We start from the raw sequence: 22,885 nt of genomic DNA on the forward strand, positions 1-22,885 counted from the left end.
TTTTGTCTCGAATGGAGGAGTGCAAACAGCTTTTAGTGTGTGTCTGGCAGCATCCTCTCTGATGTTTATCCCATCTGTGCGCACTTCTAAACACCGCCTGGAGCCCCCAGCGCTTCACAGACTGGTTATGATCTCGCAGCTCATTGTCAGACATTCCTCTTCATCTGTCAGGCGAGATTTGTATGGCGCTAAACCTCCATATTGGAGTCTTTATCACATCATTTCACCACGTTGAATCCACACGAAAAGCAGCACATGTAATCTGCCTGTGGCAGCTAAGAAAATGGTGGTAGCTTGATTTATCATTGAAATTAATGAAAATGCCCATAATCCTTTCCAATCCCCAAGAAATGTTTGTTTCTTCTTTTCAAAATAAAATGAAAATAGTACTGCATTGGAAAATGTAAACATAAAAGCATAATAAAATCCAACAGAAAATTATGTATTCTATTAAAATACAAACACACACACACACGCGCACACGCTTGCATGCTGGTATGCCTTTAAAGTAGAAGTCAACCCCAAAATTCTCTTCACAAGAATATGTTCTATGCAGGCCCACTAGTCACAACATGGCATCTTGATTAATATTGCGTTGTCAACCTCAGGGGCCGGCCATTTTGGCTGTCGATGTGATGATGACATCACAGTTGCTCGGGACTCAGATAACGACCAATCATGGCTCAGCTTTAGAAAACAGCCCTGAGATGGTAGGTCAGTGGACCAGACGCCACTGGAGGTACTGAGAATTAAGCGAAGGCTCACAGGCGATCAAGCTTTTTCGGTTGCCAATTCCTCCCTTTGGAATGACATTCCGTTAAACCTGAGGCAAGCCCCCTCTCTGTCCAACCTTAAAGCTTGTCTTGAAACACATTTGAAATCTTTGGCATTAGACTTCAGCATGCGACTCTATTGTTTTAGTGTTTTATTGCCTTTACAGTTTTTATGTTATTAATTTATTGTTTTAACTGTCCTTGTTTTTATACGTCTGACTTTTTACTTTATGTGCAGCTCTTTGTATGCAGCTGTGGTTGTTTTTAAAGTGCTCTATAAATAAAGTTGAATTCTATAACAAGTCAGCAACATTTTTCCCAAAAAAAACCTACTTCACATTTTCTCTGGGTACTGTGGCTTCCTTCCACATTCCTAAGACAAGCATGTAAGGTAAGTTGAAGATTCTAGCCTGCCAATAGATGTGAATGTCAGAGCAATTACTGATGGTATGTCCAGGTGTAACCCGCCTTTCACTCACAGTCAGCTGCGGACTCCAGCTAACCTGCAACCCTAACGAGGACAAGTGCAATAGAAAATTGATGGGGGTTTTTTATGGGGGGGGTTACATTTTCATACCTTATATATATACAGATGAAAATCTTGGTTAATGAAAGAAAAACCCACAGTGCTCACAGAAATAACTTGAATCTGGCAAAAGTTTAAAAAAATTAATGGATGGATGATAATTAGCCATTGTGGTTCACCAAAATTATTGAAATAATTTTGACAACTTTCAATGAGACTAATGCATTTCTCAATAGGTCTTTTGGCTCGCTCATGAGCAAACTGCTCCAGTTGTCGCAGGTTTGAAGGGGTGCTTTCTCCAGATGGCATGTTTCAGATCCTTCCGCAGATGTTCAATAGGATTTATAATCTAGGCTCATAGAAAGCCGCTTCAGTCCAATGTTTTGCTCTTAGCCAGTCTTGGGTGTTTTTAGCTGTGTGTTGTGGTCATTATCCAGTTCCGGGCCCCCTGAGACCAATCCTTTTGACAGTGGGCAGCACATTTCTGTCATGATTCTGCTCTGTGTTGCAGCCAGTCAGCTGATTAGTGGGCGTGTCCTTCAGCGCCGCCCCTGTTCGGCATCACAATCAAGGACTTTAAAAGGACAGCGGCGTCGAAGGCTCGTCATCAGATTATTCAACCTTGCTTGCTATAAGTGCGCCAATTGCTTGTTTACTTGACCTCCCTAGTTGTAGTACTACAGTGTTCCTGTTTGCATGTTTTTCCGAGTATTGAATTTGAGTTCATTATTTTGTACGGCTTTTTGTTTTTATGTCAATTGGAGTTCCCTGGTCCTTTTTGACAGGTGATTTCGTGTTAGTCGTCTCCTTGCCTTATTTGCAAAGGTCTTTTGTTATCCAGATTTTCCCAAGCGTTGTTAACTGTGACTATTTGCACTTTTGACGGTAGTTATTTTTTCTGCTAATAAATGTTTGTTGTACCCTTCTCTTTTTGTCTACATTTGTGGCATCCAACCATTTCCGGTTCCACCGGAACCTTACCAATTTCTCACTAGAATACCTTGATAGTCATGACATTTCATTGTACCTTGGACAGATTCAAGACACCCTGCACCAGATGAAGCATAGCAGCCCCCAGAACATAACAGAGCCTCCTGTTTTGTGATTCTCAGGAGATACAGTGTTCTTTTTTTGGGATGCTTCATTTTTGCATCTGCGAACGAATTCCAGTCTTGCTTTTTTTATGATTTATTGTCAACAGTGTTGTCCTCCTTAGTCATCTTATCTTCCATGAAGTCCACTTTGGCTGAAACGACAGATGGGTCAATCTGACTCTGATGTGCCTTGACCCTGGAGTTCACCTTTCATTTCTTTGGCAGTTGTTCTGGGCTCCTCTACTACCATTCTCTTCAATTGTTTATCAATTTTCCTCCTGTGGCCACATTCAGGGAGGTTGGCTACAGTCCTGTGGATTTTAAATTTCTGAATATGTGCAACTGTAGTAATGGGAACATCAAGCTGCTCATGGCCTTTACCTGTAATTTGCTTGTCTACAATTTCTTTGCTGATCTCCTAAGCCAACTCTCTCCTTCGCTTCCTCTAGTATGTGTTCAGTGTAGTGCACAACATGTCATCAAACAACACAGTGACTACTTGTCATCATTTAAAAGAGTCGAAAGACTGATTACAAGTTTAGAGACACCTGTGATGCTAATTTGACGACGCACCTTGGTTGAATATGTCCCTATGCTCAAATTGTTTTCAATGTTTTCTATGAGTACCATCATTTATGCCCAGACCGGATTCATGATTTTTTTTAAAATAATTAAATTGAACCACAATTCTCACTTTTTCCATTATTAATAGAGGGGTACCAACAATGTTGTCAATGTGTATAGTTCTATGTTACACTGAAAAATGCATGTTCCATTTGAACAACTGCTAAGTGATCAAATGGGAAGCCTTGCTTGATAAAGGCCTGCAAATCCCTGGAGGTTTACATCCATAATAAACATCTGCTATCCACAAAGTGTGCTTGTTTAAACCCACACTGGCATTTTCACACTTATCAGACATCAAGGTAATCATGTTTTTCTGATAAACACCCTCAGTGTGAATCCTTGAGTAGTGACATATGGCTTGTCCTCCAGTCAATAACAAGCAGGGCTGCCTATCTTCAGATTGCATTAAAAGATATGAAAGACTCATTTATGGACATATGTGCTGACACAGATTTTCCCATACAATCCATTTAGAGCATGTTTCCAAGTGGCTCCCTCTCACATTAGCGCCACGGAATTGACACTATCTATTGACACATGGACTAATGCATGTGTCGCTGGCAAATTTACACCATAGGCCGAGACTTGCTACTGTACAAAATACACATTGCACATAGCTTACTTTCCGAGCAAACGCCTCACATACTTCCAGAGAAAGACCCCACCTCTTTTTCAACATGTAACATGGAGAGTATTTTGAGATAACTCTTAATCGAGACTTTGATAGGAGCCAAGTGAAATAAACGTAGATGATATTACGGCTTACCTTGCGGGAAAGAACGAGACTTAAGTCAGTGTAAAAAGCAAACCTTTGCACCGTTGCCGCTCAAAGTGATGGCAAGAACACAAAATATCTATTTAAAGCGGAAGTCAATGCAAACATATTTTTTTCAAAAATATGTTCTATGCAAGCCTACTAGTTGAAACACGCATTCTGATTAATTTTGTGTTTGTGGAATATAAATTAAGCAGCAAAATGCACTCATTTTTAGCCATCTCTGGGGGCAACCGTTTTGTCTTCTGTCGACTGAAAATGACATCACAACTGCTCACAACGACCAATCACGGCTCAGATTCAGAAAACAGGTCAGCCGTGATTGGTCATGCCATACATTCCAGAGTTGGAAAATTCAGGTCCAGAAAGTAAAAACCCTGCCATAGTTTGGCTTGAGCCACAGGTGCTTCTAATCAACTGAGCTCGTCTACCTGCCGGTTGAGTAGAAGCACCTGTGCAGGGTTTTTACTTTCTGGACCTGAATTTCCCATCTCTGATACAGTCTCTGTTCAAATTCACCCTAAAATGTGTTTGTGATCTGAAATTCTTTCACACCAAACTCCTCCTCGCGTGTCATAATGGAGGATGCTGTGGACTGGGGGAAACTAAAGGGGCTAGCCACAGCTTTGATTGACTAATTAATTGATACAAAATATATTATAACGTAGGGCCTACTAACTTTTCAGGGTGTCTTGAGGGAACAAGATGTCATTCTGTGTCTAATTAATTCTTCTAACTTCGAGTGTTTATCGCTATGATGGAAGAAAGAGGTGGGTATACAGGATGTGAGTGGAGGGGATCTGTCTTTGAAGTCGTGTTGAGAATGTCTCTAGAGGACCACCGAGCCCCAGGATGGACTCAGGCTATGAAGACGAAAAAGCAGTAAAGCACTTTTCCACAGAGAGGCCCAAAATGAGGATTGTAATAATGAACTGTATGTCCCTGTGTGCTGCACTGACTGACCATTACCATTTGTTTCTTTTAAACAGCAGAATAAAAATTGCTAAGCAGAAGAGCGTTCAGGGATTTTAAAAGTTTGGAATCCGGGAGGCTTTTGCATGTATAGTTAGGACCTGTACTGGATTATGGCCCATAGCAACAGTGAAAATGTGATTGTGCAATTCTCTGGTGTATCGCCTTGTACCAAATAAACATGCAGCTATCGCTCTTCGGGTGGATCCACAGCCCACATGTTCTTCCCTACAGACAGAAAGAACGTCATGGTCCATCCCGTTGGGTGAAACCACTCTGCCTCCAAAAGAAATTTTGCTCAAAGTTGAGGTTGAACAAATACTAAAAACATAACATTTGTGGATGGGGAAATAACTGCTGGAGCTGAGTCATATTTAATTATAGACTTGATGGCTTCAGAGATTTCAGTCATTGACATTTTGTTTTAATATTTAAAGTACAGTTATAACTTGAGGTGAGTTCTGGACCGATGTCGCTTATTTTCTCACATTGTACCTTGACATGGCCCAAAACTCACCAGTTTTGAAATCGTAACTATAAGAATTAAACTGTATATATTTTAGGAGTCCCCAACACAACCCCCCTAAAATCGCTCAGTAGGGTATGGGCACCCCAGAAAGTTGGGGGTCGAGGGGGAGGTTTGGTAAACTTGGCGAATATTACAAGTTGGTTGAAAACATTTCAAGGACCCAATGCAAATAAATGCAAAGAAAGTTGGTCATATTGGGATTTAAACAGCCATTTTTATTCTTCTGTTCAGTTGCATGGTCATGCAAAATGGTGGATCTGTATGTATTTTTACTTTTCATTTCATGTTTATTTGAATAGGGACAATTGCCACAACATAGTTGAATGAAAACTGAGACAAACAAACATTCACACTCACAATGACACCAAGGGGCAATGTAGAGAGTCCAATCAACCTACCATGCATATTTTTGGACTGTGGAGGGAAACCAGAGTACCTGGAGAAGACACAAAGGCACGGGGAGAACATGCAAACTCCACAGAGAAAGGCCAGATTCAAACCCACGACCTCTGCACTGTGAGGCGGACGTGCTAACCAGTCGATCACCGTGCCGCCCAGAAAAAACACATTTTAAGACATATTCACATTAGTAAATATGCATCTTTAAAACAGAGGGATACAAAAGCGTAATGCCGCCAACCGGACCCCTCCCCCTTCCAAACACACACACACTGCATATGAGTGCATGCCTGATGTTCAATTAACCATTTTGTCAATTTAACTTTAAAAAGTTATAATAAATAATAATAAATAAATAATAAAAATATATTTTCTATTGCTTTCACATCAGAGGATAGCTCATTCCATATCTTAACTCCCCTGACTATAAAAGATGTCTGGCCAAAGGAGGTTTTTCTTTCGGGTATTTTGCAATTCCCTGCAACTGCCGCCCTAGTTGCCAATCCACTGACATTTAAAGGTTTCATCAAATCAGAAAATCTTTGAGGGGCTTGGCCATTCAAGCGCTTCCACATCAAAGAAGAATTTGCCACTGTAATGTGGTTGTTAAAACACAACACTTTCAGATCTTCCAGAACATGACAGTGGTGTGGTTTGTTGTGTATATCGTGATATTTATTGTAAGAAAGTTTATGAGGGGACAGACAGAGGGAAAAGAAAGCAGTACAGAACAACAAAGGGAAAATGACAACAGAACCATAGCAGTAAAACATGCCATATAACTACTATAACATTACATAGGATAAACTTTCTTATCTGTGAAGGAAAGCACACCATGTGAGGAAGAGACACAAAAACTCATCAAAAGGAAATACTGTGGAATCACTTGAATGGTTAAAATGTAGAACATGAGACTTGAAAGTGGATTGAGTGGTATTGGCCGATATATGGAAGGAAGAGCTAAATGTGTAAAATGTATCTTAAATTATAAATGTGTTTGTGAACATTTTGGGAATTTTGTCAACGTGATAAATTGTTCCCAAGATGTACAGAATGATCTGAATAATCTTAAATTGTAACGGTTTGTCGGAATGTCCTAAATGAAGTGAATATTTTAGATTGGAATGGTTTGAATTGGTGGAGACACGTGAAAGCAGTAGAACGGCGAAAAATTGGCAAAATAATAACACGAATACATATTTTTGGTGTATATTAGACTAACACCGGCAATTCAACAACTTAAGTAGAATGTTGCCTATCAGTGTCAGCTTGAGCTCGAAAAATTATTTAGAACTGTGAGCTTCCTAGTTATGAGTTTTTTACGGAACCTACCATGTCGACTGAAACGCAGGCGGTCGCTCTAAGACAATTATTTATTCTTCGGCTTTTAAATATGTATCAGGTTTAAATTATTAATGAGTGGGTAAACTTTCAGTTTCAGAGTCCAGAATAATGCCACTGTTGAGCATTTGGCAGCCCCGTTAGCCTTATCCCCCTACTATTGCGCCAGTGGTTTGTTCCTGTCCAGCTGATCGGCCCAGGAATCCCCGGTGATTCCGTCCGTCATCGGCTTTGACGGCTCCCATGTTTCACTCTTGTTTCAGGCTGTTTTAATCTACTGGACTTTGTGGCCGCTCGTGTCGGCAAACTGCTCCACGCCCGTCGAAATTCGAAAAAAGGATTATCTCTTCGGGCCACCGCATTTTGTGTGGAACCAGACAGGGGGATCTACAGGCGAATTGAAAGGCCCTCGCTCCATCCCCGGATTCACCTGCTACACGGAGAGCCTCAACACGGAAGACCGACATGGGGGACACCGGGAGCGAGGGCAGCAAGCCCCCGAGTAACGTCAATGTCGTACCGCCACGCTGTCCCTGCGGCTTCTGGGGGTAAGACCGAGAACCTCCCTACACGTCTTGTTTGTGGCTCTTTAGCTTCCCTGTCGACGGTTAGCTTAGCCGCTTAGCCATTAGCGCTAGCAGCTCAAGCGGGGATGAGCTTGTTATGGGCCCCCTCCTCCTCATCCCCCCTCCCTTCCCCATTGTTTTGTAGCTTTAGCTACGAGCTAACTCCAGCTGGCCTCGTTCACTTACCCCCAGAGACCAGGACAGATAATCCAGTTAATGTCACAGGTGTGACAGGGCTAATAACACGGCGTGGTAAAAGTGCAAATACACGGTCAAACAATCTTAAGAGAGGACTTGTTTCCCTAGACACGTTATTGTTCTAAGCCCCCCTCTTTCATCAACTGTTTAGTCTTCCTGTACCGTGGAAGTGCAAAATCCTGACATTTTGAAATATTGGAATGCACCATGCACGCGTTTTGTTTTGTATCCAGTACATACTGCACGCGACTACAATGTATATTTTGGTGGATCTGTAATGGCGATTTCTACGGTAACATTAGCACTGTTGTAAGTACATAATACGATTATTGACTAAGATACAAACACAGTTGGTCCACAAATACCTTTACAAATGAAAAAAAGTGAACAAATGCATTTAAAATGCAATAGAATAGGTCAAGTGCATATTAACATACACCTGCAGTGGTGGAGGGGTGTACTAATTGAAATGTATGCAAATATCTGAAAAACAAATATATTGAGGCGTTCACAGAGGCTTAAGGCATTTATCAAAAAAAGGCCTGTAAAGAAGGCATCCGCAGCACGTTAACAAGCAAACTCGTAATCAAAACCATGATGTCACCATGTATTGCCACTTGTTATTAAAGTTAAACCTTTGTAACTTTTTTTTTTTTACTCTGGTGTGACAATTAAGACTACTATGAAGTGAGGTGAGAGAGACTCATTAATCCACACAGTGTTTTCATCATCATAAAGGTTAAGACTGACTAAAGTGTTTTATCATTTTTTATTTTTATGTTTTATAAAAGCAATGGTTAACTTGAGTTTACACATGATTTCAATAGCTGTTATCGAGGTATACACATATTGATAATCAATACATTATCAGACTCTGAACAAATTCCGCAAAATCGCAATTATAGAATTCCCAATAATAGATTAACCTGAGCTATTATCCTGTAGTGTGGGGTTTGTTAAAAGTGGATATTATTCCATGTTCCGCTCAGAAAATGGCCCGAGGCTGACAATCAAAAATGAAATTGTTTAATATTTGCAATGGCATATTCTTATGTGATCAAGCATGTTGTCATTTCCTTCCTGTTTCCTCTCCTGCTAGTGTGATGAATATCATTTGATTACCTCCACCAATAATTTTTTGTTTGTAGCTAGACTATGTATGCATTAGCTACCTGTGCAACACAAAAACTTGTCTATAAAATGTGAATGAAATTCGGGATGTCGCCTGCGCCGACGCGGGAGTATAAAAAAGCCTTTAGTCAGGTCGTAGCCTTAGTGCTTTGCCATCATTTTGTAGCTTCTATAAGCACTTACAAACCTTTTTGGGTGGCCGGTGTCAATTACTCACAGATTTGCTAAATGTGGCAGAATAGCGGGTTCATTGTACACAAAAAGTCAAGATCAAATGTCAGATCGCCCATGACAACGCTTCAAGCGCTGACATTTTGTGTGACTTAATTGGTGGAATTCTGAATAGTTCAGCCCGGGTATGTTTGACTTTAGCAGTTCACCTTTGGTTTTGATCTAATGATCATGATCCTTACTTTCCTTTCTAGCTTAGTATCGTTGTCAAGAGAAGATCAACTGGTCATTTGCTCAGAGCAGAATAGAAAAGCGTTTGTCTTTGTACAAAGATATTGCAGTTTTTGCATCTTCCATATTGTGGCTCCAATGATAAGGTCGCTTTTCCATCTACGCATCCTTTCTCTGTCATGCCAATTAAAGAGTCACAGATAGACGTCAGGTTTGTCACAGTTGACCCCTTTTTCAGAAATGGATACAAAGGTGTGCTCTTAATAAATAGAATGTGACTGACCATCATGCTCTGTGCACAGATGGTAAGGAGGGAGGTCGGACAGGAATTGAGTTATTTCTCAGTGGAGAGCCAGAATCAACTGTTGTGCCTGAGTTGTCACTTGTCGCTGAAATCAGCAAAGCTTCAGTGAACCATCCAGACTTTTGATCAAAGAATCGGGAGGGTGGTGGCGTTCAGTTAACAGAAAGACATTTTTGACTGAAGTACAGACGCAAAAATCTGATTCAACTAGAGTCAAGATAATGATGTTTTTGTCTGTGCAGGGTTCCCAAATGAGTAATTCTCAGCCTGGGATTTTGAATCATGGTTGAAAATATGCAGATAGTCTTACCCCTTGGTTGTCAACCAGCATTTATCATATTAAAAAATGTGAACTTGACTTTTTAGTAAAAATCTTCTATTCTGCTCTTTTTTCCCAGGTCCAGCAAAACGATGAATCTGTGCTCCAAATGTTTTGCAGGTTGGTTTTTGTTCCTTTGTTCTGTCTTCGTCAAAGTTTTACAGTTATCTAGGGCTGCCACAAACAATTATTTTGCTAGTCGACTAATTACCAACAGTTAACCACGATTAGTCGACTAATCGGATAATATGTAAATCACCACAGCAAGCACCTACTCTTATAATAACCATCATTCGCTTATAGCTTGAATTTTTTATGTACAAACTAATCATAAAGACAATTAAGATGATTGTACATTAAACTTTGACTAAACTTGAGGAACAGGATTGAAGACCCCTGGTAACGACGCGTCGACTAGTAAAATTAATTGTCGACGTCTGGACTTGACCCGGTTAGGGACGAATACGGGGACGGACGAAAACACATTTCCGTCCTTGCTTAGTCTGTCCTTTTTAAAAGACTTCTCGTCCTCTGTCCGCACATCCACAAAATGGACATTCGTCCGGGATAGGGAGACGGACTGTTCGTCCCTGGGACGGAATGCCGAGCTCTGAATATTAGTATAGATTGATCACACGGTGGACCTTCACTTAACCCATTAAGGACGGGAGCGCATAACTGCATTTCTACCACTAGAGCCAGGAGCGCTGTTGCGTCTTTCTACCTTTAAAACCAGGAGAGCGGTTTCATCTTTTTCTTTTTTTAATCCAATTCTCGGTCTCTTAGCCAATGTAATGCATCATAATATACACGTGACGGTGTCACGAGACAGCGGAGGATGTGCCGGAATTTTTTCGAGCTGTAATGGCCGTCGATCACGGGAGCGCCGAAATAAGTAACCGTAGTGATAGAGGCAACGTGCTTGTGGACTTTGACCCAGTCGAACATGATATATGGTTAAGGTATTTGTTTTTAGACAATAACGATATCAACGTATTTGTAACAGAATAGAGGATGGTAATTCCTACCACTCGATTTCTTTTTTTAAATTAAAAATAGTGCTTCTCTTGCACTGACACTTTATTTTTACATCTTCGATTGAAACAGTAAATAATAATAAAACTCTTGCCTTTGTGGAAGCCACATGTCTAAGCTCTCAAATTCTTTTGGAATTATGTTTCGATCTGCTATAGGGGCTGAGTTGCCAATTATTTTGTAGGTGTTGAATTTCTGGGAGAACCTCAGGTTTAAGAGGGTGATTCTATAGTCGCCCTTCGGTTTCGGCAAGATGTTGAGCCAGGCGCTTTCGGCCTCAATGGGTTAACATAATACAGTTAGCAAGATGACTGTGAACTGTTTACATTTCAAATTTCTAAAAGGTTTTTACATCAGTTGATATTTTACTTTGACTGAATGGACCTGCTAAACTTGACAACATCCAACCACACACAAAATGAGAGGAAAATAACAAAACATAAGTTTAAATATTTATTCTGCAACTATGCACTATTTAAGCCTCCATTGAAGAAAGACAAAATGCTGGTCGTAATGTCACTGACAATAATGGAGGTTTTTTAAAGGTGCAAATATTGCTGGGCTGGACAGCCAATTTCAGAGAGACAATGCAAAATCTTCAATGTGATTATGAAAATAGCAGAGCTGGCCATCGCCTAACCGCCACAGAGTTCCTGTCTACATGTTTAAACAACCCACGTGGTCCTAATCGGTCCGAGTCAGCCAAATGGCGTCGAGAACGGACTTAACCTGTACCACGTTTCATGCAGGTGCCCTCCTGCGCTCCTGACAGGCGGCAAGTAAGGAAAAAATCTTTTTATTTCACAGATCACCACGCTGTGCGTGTGTGTCTGTTCTCTTTGTTTGATATTTTTCTTTGTTTGGCGGCGTGTCTGCTCATGCGGTCGGTGCCTGCGTGTGACATGAAGATTATGTTCTCGACGCCGGTTGGCTGTCGCCGACGAGGGACGGACTGGGACCACGTTGGTCGTTTAAATATGCAGACGGGAACTCGGTGGCTGTTAAGGCCTAGATAGACCAATCCGACGTTGGCCAACTGTGACCGACGCTTACCCGCTGTGGCGTCGGGTCGGCCGTCGGCACGTCACGCTGGAAAAATACAGCGCAACGACAGACAGCGACGCTGACGATTAAAGTGCCATCTGCGAATGAGTGAGATGTAATACCCTTCCATACCATCGGCGGCGGTAGTCACTATTTCTCATGGTTAGAAAAATCCAACCGGAAAGCTATTGGCCGGGAGCGGATAATAAAAACGTTAGACAATGCATTCAGCTATATTGTCCGCTCACGATGAACTCCGTCGCAAAGTAAACCCTCACATTCTTGACACAGTATCGTGAAATATTTAAATTGTCAATCCTCGCTCTTGTACTTGTAAGAAGATTAAGGCAGCAAAGGCTCTTCACCCGCATTTGTCACTTCCCGTTCGTGCTCCGAGCGCTGATTGGCTAGGTAACATTGACCAAATGTCACAACTCCCGGCGCTGATTCAACATGCTGAAACGCCCACCTGACGATTCCTGATGGGTTACGAGGCTACGACGGTGATCACTACGCCAATCAGACGGCGCAATCAGACGCCACGACATTTCACGACCTCCGACGTCGGATCGGTGCATCTTGGCCTTTAGGCGATGCCCAGCTCTGGAAAATAGAATATGCATGAACAAATGACGAATTTGGTCCAATAACTTCTTGTGGCATATTTGCAGTTCCTTTTTGATTTTGTGTTGTTTAAAACCACTTACACACACTGTTGTTAGCAAATAATTTTCTGAGGCGTGGTCAAACGCCTACATCCAATTCAATGAGAACAAAGAAAATGAAGCATTAACTATTAAAACCATTAAAGATGTGTGTGTGTGTACAAATGTTTAGCACTTATTATAAAACATATGATAAAACATATTGTTTTATTCTGCTGCATTGTCATAATAACCTAGTGATTCTGATGAGGACGCTAGGGGCACTTAATATTGCTATTGACTGTAATATAAAGCCTTTTCTTTCCCAAAGACATTCAGAAGAAACAGCCAGATGGTGCCTCAAAATCCTCTGCAAGCCCCAGCAGTAGCAGCAGTAGCAGTCAAGCAGACGTATTCTGCAGTGAAACAAACAAAGGCATCAGTCAGTCCTTCATAGCCATGTCAGACACCTCAGATGATCCTTTGCCAGGAGATGCAGCAGTGACCTCTCTACCTGCTCAGGACGGTAAGTTAAGGAGATACTGGTGTATATTTGATGGGTGCAAAACTAGAAACAGCATGGAGGTCTCGCACTCTGAAAAAGGAGACGTGGTACAAGAAAGGGATGTATAAAAAATAACAATGACCGAAATGACCATATAAATTACCTATTTTTGTCCGAGGCAACTTTTCCGAAGAAGACAGTGAGATAACGCCACAGCTCTCCAGACTATATTTGTCCCCCATGACACTGATAGTGTAGATGAAAGCTCAGGGTTATCTATTCGGTGTGAAGGCTTAAAGAGGACACTTGCAATTGCCAGGGCATTCGTCAGCGCTGTATGGTGGCAAGGTCATTAGCTAAAGCCTGTCCAGGATGAGATGACAAAAAGCCTACAAAAAGGACATTTGGAGCTGTAAATATTCCCACTCTACCCTACTTCCCTGTTACAGTACCACTTACTTGTAGTCATTTACACTGTCACTGAAACCCCCTCAATAGAATTGTACATACTGTACTTTTTTAGCTAAAGTCCAGCCAAAAAGTCATGTTTTTTCTAAAAAATGTGCAGAATTTCATGAGTAAAGGGGATTACAAAAAAAGGTACAGTGGAATGCTGTGTCTTAAAGCGGAAGTCAACCCAAACATTTTTTTCAAGAATATGTTCCCAGCAGGCTCACTAGTTGAAACATGGCATTCTGATTAATTTTGCGTTTGTGGAATATAAGTTAAGCAGCAAAATGCACTCGTTTTTAGCCATCTGTGCGGATGGCCATTTTGTCTTCTGTCGACTGGAAATGACATCACAACTGCTCGCAACGACCAATGACGGTTCAGATTCAGAAAACAGCTCAGCCGGTCAACAGGTGGTGTAATGTGATTTTGGTGGGTTTGATCCAAGTGCAGAGGCTGACAGATTCTGCGCTGCGCTGATATGGTTGGTGGATGTCATCATATTTCATTGATAACTATGACATCAGCTTGCATTGAACCATCTAAATCACTGTAGAAATCAATTAATTTATTGAATGCGTTACTATTATTAGTATCAACTTTAATGTCTATTGAAAAGTGCCAGGAAAAACAGGACATTATGATAAATATTGGCTTTGTGGAATAAGTGTTAATCCACGCGTTTTTAGCCATATCTGCGGGCGGCCATTTTGTCTTCTGTCGACAAAAAATGTCACAACTGCTCGCAACGGCTGACCTGTTTTCTGAAACTGAGCCGTGATTGGTCGTTGTGAGCAGTTGTGATGTCATTTTCAGGTCGACAGAAGACAAAATGGCCGCCCCCAGATATGGCTAAAACGGAGTGGATTAACACTTGTTCCACAAAGTCAATATTTATCAGAATGCCCTGTTTCAACTAGTGAGCTTGCATAGAACATATTCTTGGAAAAAAAAAAAAATGCTTGCGTTGACTTCCTTTTTAAGCTTTAACCAGTTTTGGGCACGGAGTCTGGGCTTCGCGTGCCCCAACAATTATACGATATATGTTAAGATATAATATAAGTAAGGGTAAAGGTAATGTAGCACATAATCCAGTATAAGACTTTCAGTTCCGGTCTATCATCTTGTCAATATTATGCATTGTATATTTGCATGTGTGCGTGGCCCTTTTTGCTCTCCTCAATAGTTATAATATTATATTTGAATTATTTATGATTCTCAATGCCTTTTACAAGAATATTCAATACACTATGAAAGTGTGCCGGTGAGAATGAACTTTGTATGACAGCAAACAGCATTTAGTCATTGTTACGTATCTCTTCCCTCTCTTATTGAACTGCATCTCTGTTGCAGAAGTATGCAGCACAGACACAGCCTTCAGCTCACTCTCCACTCCTACAAAACGCTCCTTTGAATCAGGTACGTCTCTGCTCGACTGCAAAACATTTCACCCCGCTGCATTTCAAGCAAGTGACTTGTCTTAAATGGGTTATTTAGTTTTGCAGACTTACAGGCAGCAGTGTTGCGGATGAGAACAATTGTATAACATTATGTTAAATTTTGGCGTTAAACTAGACAGAATGTTACATAAAATTGTCAAACAATCTGCTGTTAGGGACACCAGGAACAGACTTATTGGAATTCCCTTTTATTTTGCTTGTACCTGTAGGCAATGTAATGTAATGCATATGACACATAGATTTTTGTACATACATACTCAGCATTACACACAGTACCATTTAAAGCATGTAATCGAGGCAACATGCTACTCATTTCATGAAAGCAATTTTTTCCACCTTCAAATATCAGCTTCTAAGCCATTAAGTGCCTTTAATAAGTTGAATGGCATTTCTGCCATTGTCATGGCAACCATGGCTATACCAGAGTGCCCGATTTAATAATGGCGGCGTCCATTACTCTCCCGAGTTGAGTCGAGGTCAACTTTTGATTTAAAAGAAATTACTTTTCTCTACTGTAGGGGGAGCCCAGGCGCCGCCCATTATTTATTACCGTTACTGTAGTCAAATGTCATTCGAAAGTGAATATACCTAACTTTAAACGTTCTTCTTTCTACATCTGTATCATCGGAATGACAATTCGATATTGACAAATTCATTCTCAAAATGTTTTATCCTTTCTTGTATTCAGATAAGTTTGAGTTGCTTTCAATTTGTCACAGAGTTTTGCCAGGATAGATGAAAGCCAGGGAGGAGAGCGGTCATGTGCTAACAACATGCACACTCGCACACACTCACCGGTGCACTCGGATGTGTTCACACACTCATATTGATGGTGCGCAGCGGCAGAATCTGGCAGCTCAACTTGGCCTAGTTCCCAGAGATTTATTGAGCGCTGATCTGCATTCGAGCCGGCCAGAGGAAAAGTCTGCAGGATTGATGAGAAAAGTCGTGCTGACCGGTTAAACTGGCTGCAGGTACATGCTGTTCCTGTGTCCGCTCATGCTCTTTTGACTTGACCACGACTCGAACACTGATGTGCATGAGAGGGTTGTTGTTGGGCATTATATCAAGTACTCGATACTGTAGTTTGGTGCACAGTTGTGCTCAAGTTGACTTAACCTGACTCTCTTTGAGAACATGTAGAATGTGTACCATTCTTTGAAAAAAAAAAAAACCCGAGTGATCAGCAAACACGCATTTACTTTATTTTGAATGGAATTTTTAAACTGTAATGCATTTCAGAAAACAGAAATAAGGATTTTGTTTTTCTTAAACTGACGATATTTGACAAAATGTTGTCAGGGTATGTAAAAAGTACAATTGTGTAATGGCCTTTGGATGGGATTTTTTTTCCAAATCATTTTGTCACAAAAGTGTTTGTCCTGCATGGAATAAATCCTCTTTTAAAGCTGTTCAACTCCTCGCTAACGTCGGTTTTCCATCCTCCGTGAAGATACTCTCAGAATGTAATCATTTTTGGATCAATGGTGAAATGTTAAGCTGCTTTTCCTCTGGAATACATTACGCTGCATACACTTTCTCTTAAAACTGTCTTCTCAGCAGAGAATGTTGTGGTTACTGTACAATCATTTTTTTTTGTATGTGTGTGGTGTTTATTAAAATTAATGACATAACAGGCAGTAAATTGGGGCGTGGCGTCTAAAAGAGCTGGGGCTACTATTTGTGGAAATATGAATATTTTGTCTTCCAACTCTTTTTCAACTCATTGCTAGGATATGTGACCAATTAACTGACAGCGGATGAGGCTAAAGATGATGTAAAGTTACTTACCCACGATTGCGTAAAACCTTTCTAACCCTAAACCACAGTCAGTCCCAAAATATATAAAATTGTATAAAAGTAAAACATATAAAAGTATAAGTATGTAGTTTATATAAGTACAATATATATATATATATATATATATATATATTTATTTATTTTTTCATTTTTTTTAGTTTGGCTTTACAACTTGATTTTAGGTCTGTAAATTTCGTGATGCTTTAAAATACCTTCAGACCACGCTGATTTTTGTCATTTGACCTCACTATAGACAAAATAACAAATTAATGAGTAAATAAATAAACTTAATGTCAAAGGCACACTTTTTTTACCTCATGGTTTGTACCTGTTTCATGTCATTTTTTATCATGTTTAAGCTCTTTGTTTGTGTGTCTGCAGCTTCCGAGTCAGAAAGTGACAGTTCTCCTGAGAAGCGAGCGAGAGTGGGTGAAGTGCCGGGGGCTGAGGAGTCGTCGTCATCATCATCATCATCATCATCGTCATCGTCATTGTCATCGTCGTCATCTTGTTCTGCGTCACCATCATCCTCTGCGTCGTCTCGCGGCGGCTCCAAACAGCGGAGCCGCAAGCGTTGCCATCGCTGCCAAACCAAACTGGAGCTGGTGCAACAAGAGCTGGGCTCCTGTCGCTGTGGTACGACGACACAACCGCATGAACACACGTTTAGAATAATCACTGTATTCTCGCACTTGACATGTATAAATATGTCAGCAACCAGTTTGAACTGCTAGACAGGAAAACTGTGTAAATCTGCTTCAGCCACATCCATATCACCGAATGCTTTACAGTTTTAAGTACAAATAATATTGCACATTTTACAGCACCTCTTTTGGCAGAAAGCTGTCTCAGCAGTAAACTAAAATCAGAATTGAATTAAACCGGCCATCCAAACTTTTAGATTCATATTCAGCAACTTCAGGTATATTACGGTGTAATATATAAGTCAAACTAGATTTGAAAACAAAATACAAACAACTATTATTGAGAAAATGTGGAGGCAAGCAACAATTGGAGCTTCATGTTATTGTAATGCAACGCTAATCACCTGATCATTTCTCATACTGCATTGGGAATGTTTACAGCATGTAACGGTAATCGGTTTGAGAGACTGTTTGCATTCATCCTTTATTCAGTAGGTGCTGATGTCTTGGTTAGCAATTAGTTCAAATGGGCACGGTAGTTACATTCGTAAAGTCTGCACGTGAACAACAACTTTTGTGAACAGAGGTACAGTTATGATTTGAGGGAGGTGTTTTTTTTTTTTTTTTTTCTTGTCTCAGGTTGATGATTCCATACTCCAACTAATTGGGGTGCAGAATCTATTAAAGGACAGCCACTAGTTGAGATAATGGGCTTTTCCAAAACTCACCCTCTAAGGTCTAATTGAACTTGTTTGCTGGCTCATTGTTGGAATGTGAACACAGTGTCATAACCAAACAATCTTATAATAGACTAACAATAATAAAGTTTAACAAAACAGCAACTTATGTGCTTGTAATTGTGACACAACTGATGAGCGAGGAGAACTTTGTCAATGTCAAATTTGTTTGCCTTCATGTATCGGCTGTTGGTATCGGCAGCTTTCGCGATTATTTGATACTTTGAAATTGGTGCTGGTATTGGTCCGGTATGTGCTCGCCCAACAGTACAAAACATGTCAGTGACCTGGGGGTGGGGCTCGGTGTGGGGGAGCTTTATAGATAGCCTTAATGTTTCACTTGGAACACAAAACGTAAGCCAATTACAAGCAATACTAATGCAGTTTAAACCAATAACCGTGCTTGCTAAACAACTTGTTTGCATACAAATGAACATACTTAAAAAGTCACACTGCTTCACTTCTTTAAAGACCATCTGTTCAAACCCCCGAAGTCATTTTTCAATTGCAAATTGCCTCCCTTTTTTTTTTTTGGCGCATCTGACATCCATCCCTAATAGTCTCTTGTTTACTTTGAAAAGATGCAATTAGAGTGATTTCTGACCATTGTGGTAATGACTTTGCTAATGGTTCTGCTGGATACTTCACATTGTGAAAGTTGATACATTCGCACATAAACATCGGGGATGTTAATAAGGTTCAGGTGAACTATTTTATAAATGAGAATGTTTTGATGCAAAGTATTACGGAGGATACTGTAATTCTGTTATCTTTTGGCTCGGGGGTATATTCCACGTCCATTGCCTTTGAAAGGCTTTTAATGTTATATAATCATCTCCCTTCCACTCCATTGGTGCTCTGTGCAATCACAGTGTTTTTAATTGCATATCAAGCAGCTGTCAAACTGGGCTTTTTAATCACTGCTCATTGAATGCCAGCAGTGTTATTATGCGTATTAATGAATGGATTTAAGAAGATGACAACTAATAAGATTTGTTATGTGTGGCAACACTCCAAAAGCGGCTATGAGTGCTACAGCTTGTAGACTGAGAAAAGAAAAAGAATGATTCATAGTTTTTCCAACCAACATTTTAGGATACAGTAGAACCTCTAAAATTGAACATGCTGGGTTCTGCAGCTTCTTTTCATGAGTGGCTGGCTATTGGTGAATAGTGTTGCTGCGATTCGAAATTTCAATCACAGGTGACCGTCCTCGCAGGTGTAACAGCCAATCAAAAATGTCATAGGCCCTATATCATGAGCTCGAACAAAAATGACTTTTGGGGGTACGACGCAACATTTAGCAGGCCACCACCAACCATACTGTTTGTACAGTGTATGTCTCTCGGTCTGTCTGTCAGTCTCAGTCGGTAATGTAGTCGGAAATGTAGCTTATTCACTGCCCCAGAGGCAATGATGACTGACTTTGGAGTGATTAGCCACAGCAGCCAGCCAAAGCTTATTGCTAGCTAGCTGATGGGGTGTAACTAGCACCACGCCGTGCCTCAACCTCCGCCTACCCGCCGTGAGCGACGCAGCCCATCAAAGCTTTTTGGGACGTCTCCATTTGATTTTCAGTATTGCTATTCAACACAATCTGTTGCACTTTTTTCTTTAAACATGATTGCATAAATGCACTATAACCCTCTTAGCTGAACTTTATTTATTTTATTTTTTATTAAACTTTTGAATGTACACGTCCAACTGTTTATTTTTCAATATTTTTCACAGAGCTTAGTTGTATTAAGTTCGTTTTGTCTTCCTTGTTATCTATATTTTGATTGATTCGTTTATAACAGACACTAATGATTTTTGCTCGTTTAATTACCTGCCACGTTTCGGCGTGTTACTTCCGCCTTCATCAGAGTGTCACTGCTGTAGTTGTGACGGTTCACAGAGCTTGCTGTTCTCTAGCAGTGATATTGAATAGCAGAATTCACACCAGATGTTTGAGCCATGAATCTGTCAGTACCACTTTTACAAATGATCTAAACCGCATTCCTTCTCCTATGTCCAGGTTACGTCTTCTGTATGCTCCATCGGCTCCCGGAGCAACACGACTGTCTTTTTGATCACCTGGGCAGCGGGCGCCAGGAGGCCGTCCTCAAAATGGTCAAGCTGGACCGTAAGGTGGGCCGCTCCTGCCAGCGCATCGGAGAGGAGTGCTCCTGAGCGCCGCCTAAGAGAGAATCCCTTCACAAAAGCCCGAGCAGGGATTTCGTCTTTTTTTTTTTTTTTTTTTTTTTTTGTACAGCCTATTCATTTAAAAGGATGCTCGCTCTCTTTAAATCCCATTTATCCACACTCATCCCAGACTTTTTGTGCTTCTGTCAGCTTGATTGTATCCCTGCTGCTAAACACAACCCCAATTCACAAACGCGAACCAGAGAGAGCAAAAGGACTTTGGGACTTTTCAGTTCTTTTTTTTCCGTTTTTTTTTTTCCCCCTGACATCACACATTTGAGTGGACTAACAAATGAGCAGAAGCATTAAGAGGACAAGCACGCTTGATACAACGGTTTGTCCAGGAAGCAAGTTGATGATGATACCTCAAAGAAAAGAAAACAAGATGACGAAGAGGACAATGAGAGTTTGTATTCTCGTGACCTCAACAAGAAATCATCCACAACTGCTTCTTTGACCAAAGCAAGACATACAACCATGGAACTCAGTTGTCGTAGCCACCTCTAATAATCGTTAGCATCCTGGTCATTGTCCACCTCGGGATATGGAAGCTTCTTTCCTCCAAGCTCCTCCCTCTCTATTTCCATGAATGATTTTTGTCCAAGCAGGACATCCAATCTACAACTCTTGAGTTTGACTCAAATGCCAATCAGACTGTCCCGGGGGAAAACGGAACATTTAGTCATCCAAGTCATCTTTGGATTTCTTTTTTTTTTTTTTTTTTTACTGACCAAGACTTAACATGTGTTGTTGTCCAATGAAAATCATGCATCATGTTTTGTGTTTCAGGCAAAAGAAAGGAAAAAAAAATATATATATATATATTTGAAAATACATGGTTTTCATTGGACACCGATGATATTTCTTTTTATTTTTCTCCCCCATCATTTTTGTTTGAACCTTGCAGTCTTTTCCTTCATGGTAAAAACCCTCCCATCATGTCTACACACAGGTTTATGTTTGTTCCATGACAGCCTGTATTGTACAGCCTGTTTCAGCATTTTTGACACTTTTGTATATACACACATTGCCGTATGTTTCTGGGCTATGTGGACTAACTCAGCGGTTCCTCTTTTCGAGGTGTTGGTGGTGGTGGTTCAGCTCTTTTTTTTGTTTTGGTTGTTCTTAGTTATACATATTTTTAAAGGTCTTCACTAGCAGGGTTGTTGGGTTTTTCCATTCTTCCACCTTCAGGTACTTAACCGGTCCTCGACATTGGCCAGTGTTTTAATTTCCAGCTAATCATGTTGATAATACTCTCATATTTGTTTTCCTATTTGCTCTCTGCTGCCTCTCCTCCCTCTTACTAGATGAGGTGCAGTGAATAAATCCTCCTGTTAAAAGAAAAAATTGTAATGTTGGCATTAGAAGAATTGAGAACAAAAATTTATTGAATATTGTGTACCATAAAGCAACTTTTATTTAACCTCTTTTTTTTTTTTTTGCCTTTTCAGGTTGACTTACGCTTAAGTGTAGAATTTTTCTGTTATAATATGGTATTTGGGGGACAAAAATATTACAAAATTATATATATTTTTTTCTTTCCATGACTACACTTTCCTTTCCTCCTGCTTGATTTCCTTTTAATGAGAATAAAACAAGTTCAGACAAAGTGTCTCTTGAAGTCCTTATTAATAAGAACTACATTAGATTCATATAGTGTTTTGTGTGCAGAACACAACAGGTAGGGGCAGAGCTGTGTGCTGCCCAAGGATGTACCCTGGTCACTCTGGCCACCCCAACATCTCGGCGAAGTTTTTCATAACGGTGACATTCCTGCCATTTTCACATGGATGCAGTATTCTTGATTCCTTTAATACCCTGCCTTGATGAATTTATATTCATTTCATGTTTTAAGATTAAAGTTAAGAACCATGCATTTCAACGAGCGTCAGTTATACGCAGATTTTCACTACTCGCGGACTGGCCCGGTCCCTAGACTCCGCCAATAGGAAATTCTGAGTATCTGGTCTCAATTTACTCACAAACTGTTTTTTTTTTTTTTTTTTTTAATATACACAAAGCTGGTACTCCCCTGTCTGAGTCTGAGTGGCAACAGGTGGATACACTGGGTAAGTGTACCTTCTGCCATCCTTGAAAGAGCATTTCATTGTCCTGCCTATCACTGTATGTCACTAGCAGAGATTGATATAGAGTTACATACATATTTTACATTACATTATATTTTTACAGATACATTATTATTATTATATACATTCTATTTACATCACATACATGCATTACATACATACGCGATATTGTAAATATAATGTATATAAATACTCATTTTCTGACTAACTAATTTCCTGTGGCACGTGTTGATCTCTTGCGGCTAACTCGTGTGGCTCGCTCAGCACAGTGGTTGGTAATCAGTGATCACATGTCTTCGACCAAGACTTCCTAGGTTGCTTAATTTGCAGTCTGCA

General features: G+C 40.4%; 1 protein-coding gene across 1 annotated transcript; it reads left to right on the forward strand.

Moving 5' to 3' along the window:
- Positions 1-7,200: 7,200 nt before the first annotated feature.
- Positions 7,201-22,071, forward strand: LOC147150029 (AN1-type zinc finger protein 3-like). The gene is made up of 6 exons (XM_086026582.1): positions 7,201-7,584; positions 10,036-10,076; positions 13,011-13,205; positions 14,988-15,053; positions 17,276-17,530; positions 20,293-22,071. The coding sequence occupies exons 1-6, from the start codon at positions 7,502-7,504 to the stop codon at positions 20,445-20,447; spliced, it is 795 nt and encodes a 264-aa protein (XP_085882708.1). The 5' UTR covers positions 7,201-7,501; the 3' UTR covers positions 20,448-22,071.
- Positions 22,072-22,885: the final 814 nt, after the last annotated feature.

Source organism: Filicampus tigris, chromosome 3, assembly GCF_054856515.1.
Source record: "Filicampus tigris isolate MCC_2025a chromosome 3, RoL_Ftig_1.0, whole genome shotgun sequence".
In the NCBI taxonomy this organism is placed as follows: domain Eukaryota; kingdom Metazoa; phylum Chordata; class Actinopteri; order Syngnathiformes; family Syngnathidae; genus Filicampus; species Filicampus tigris.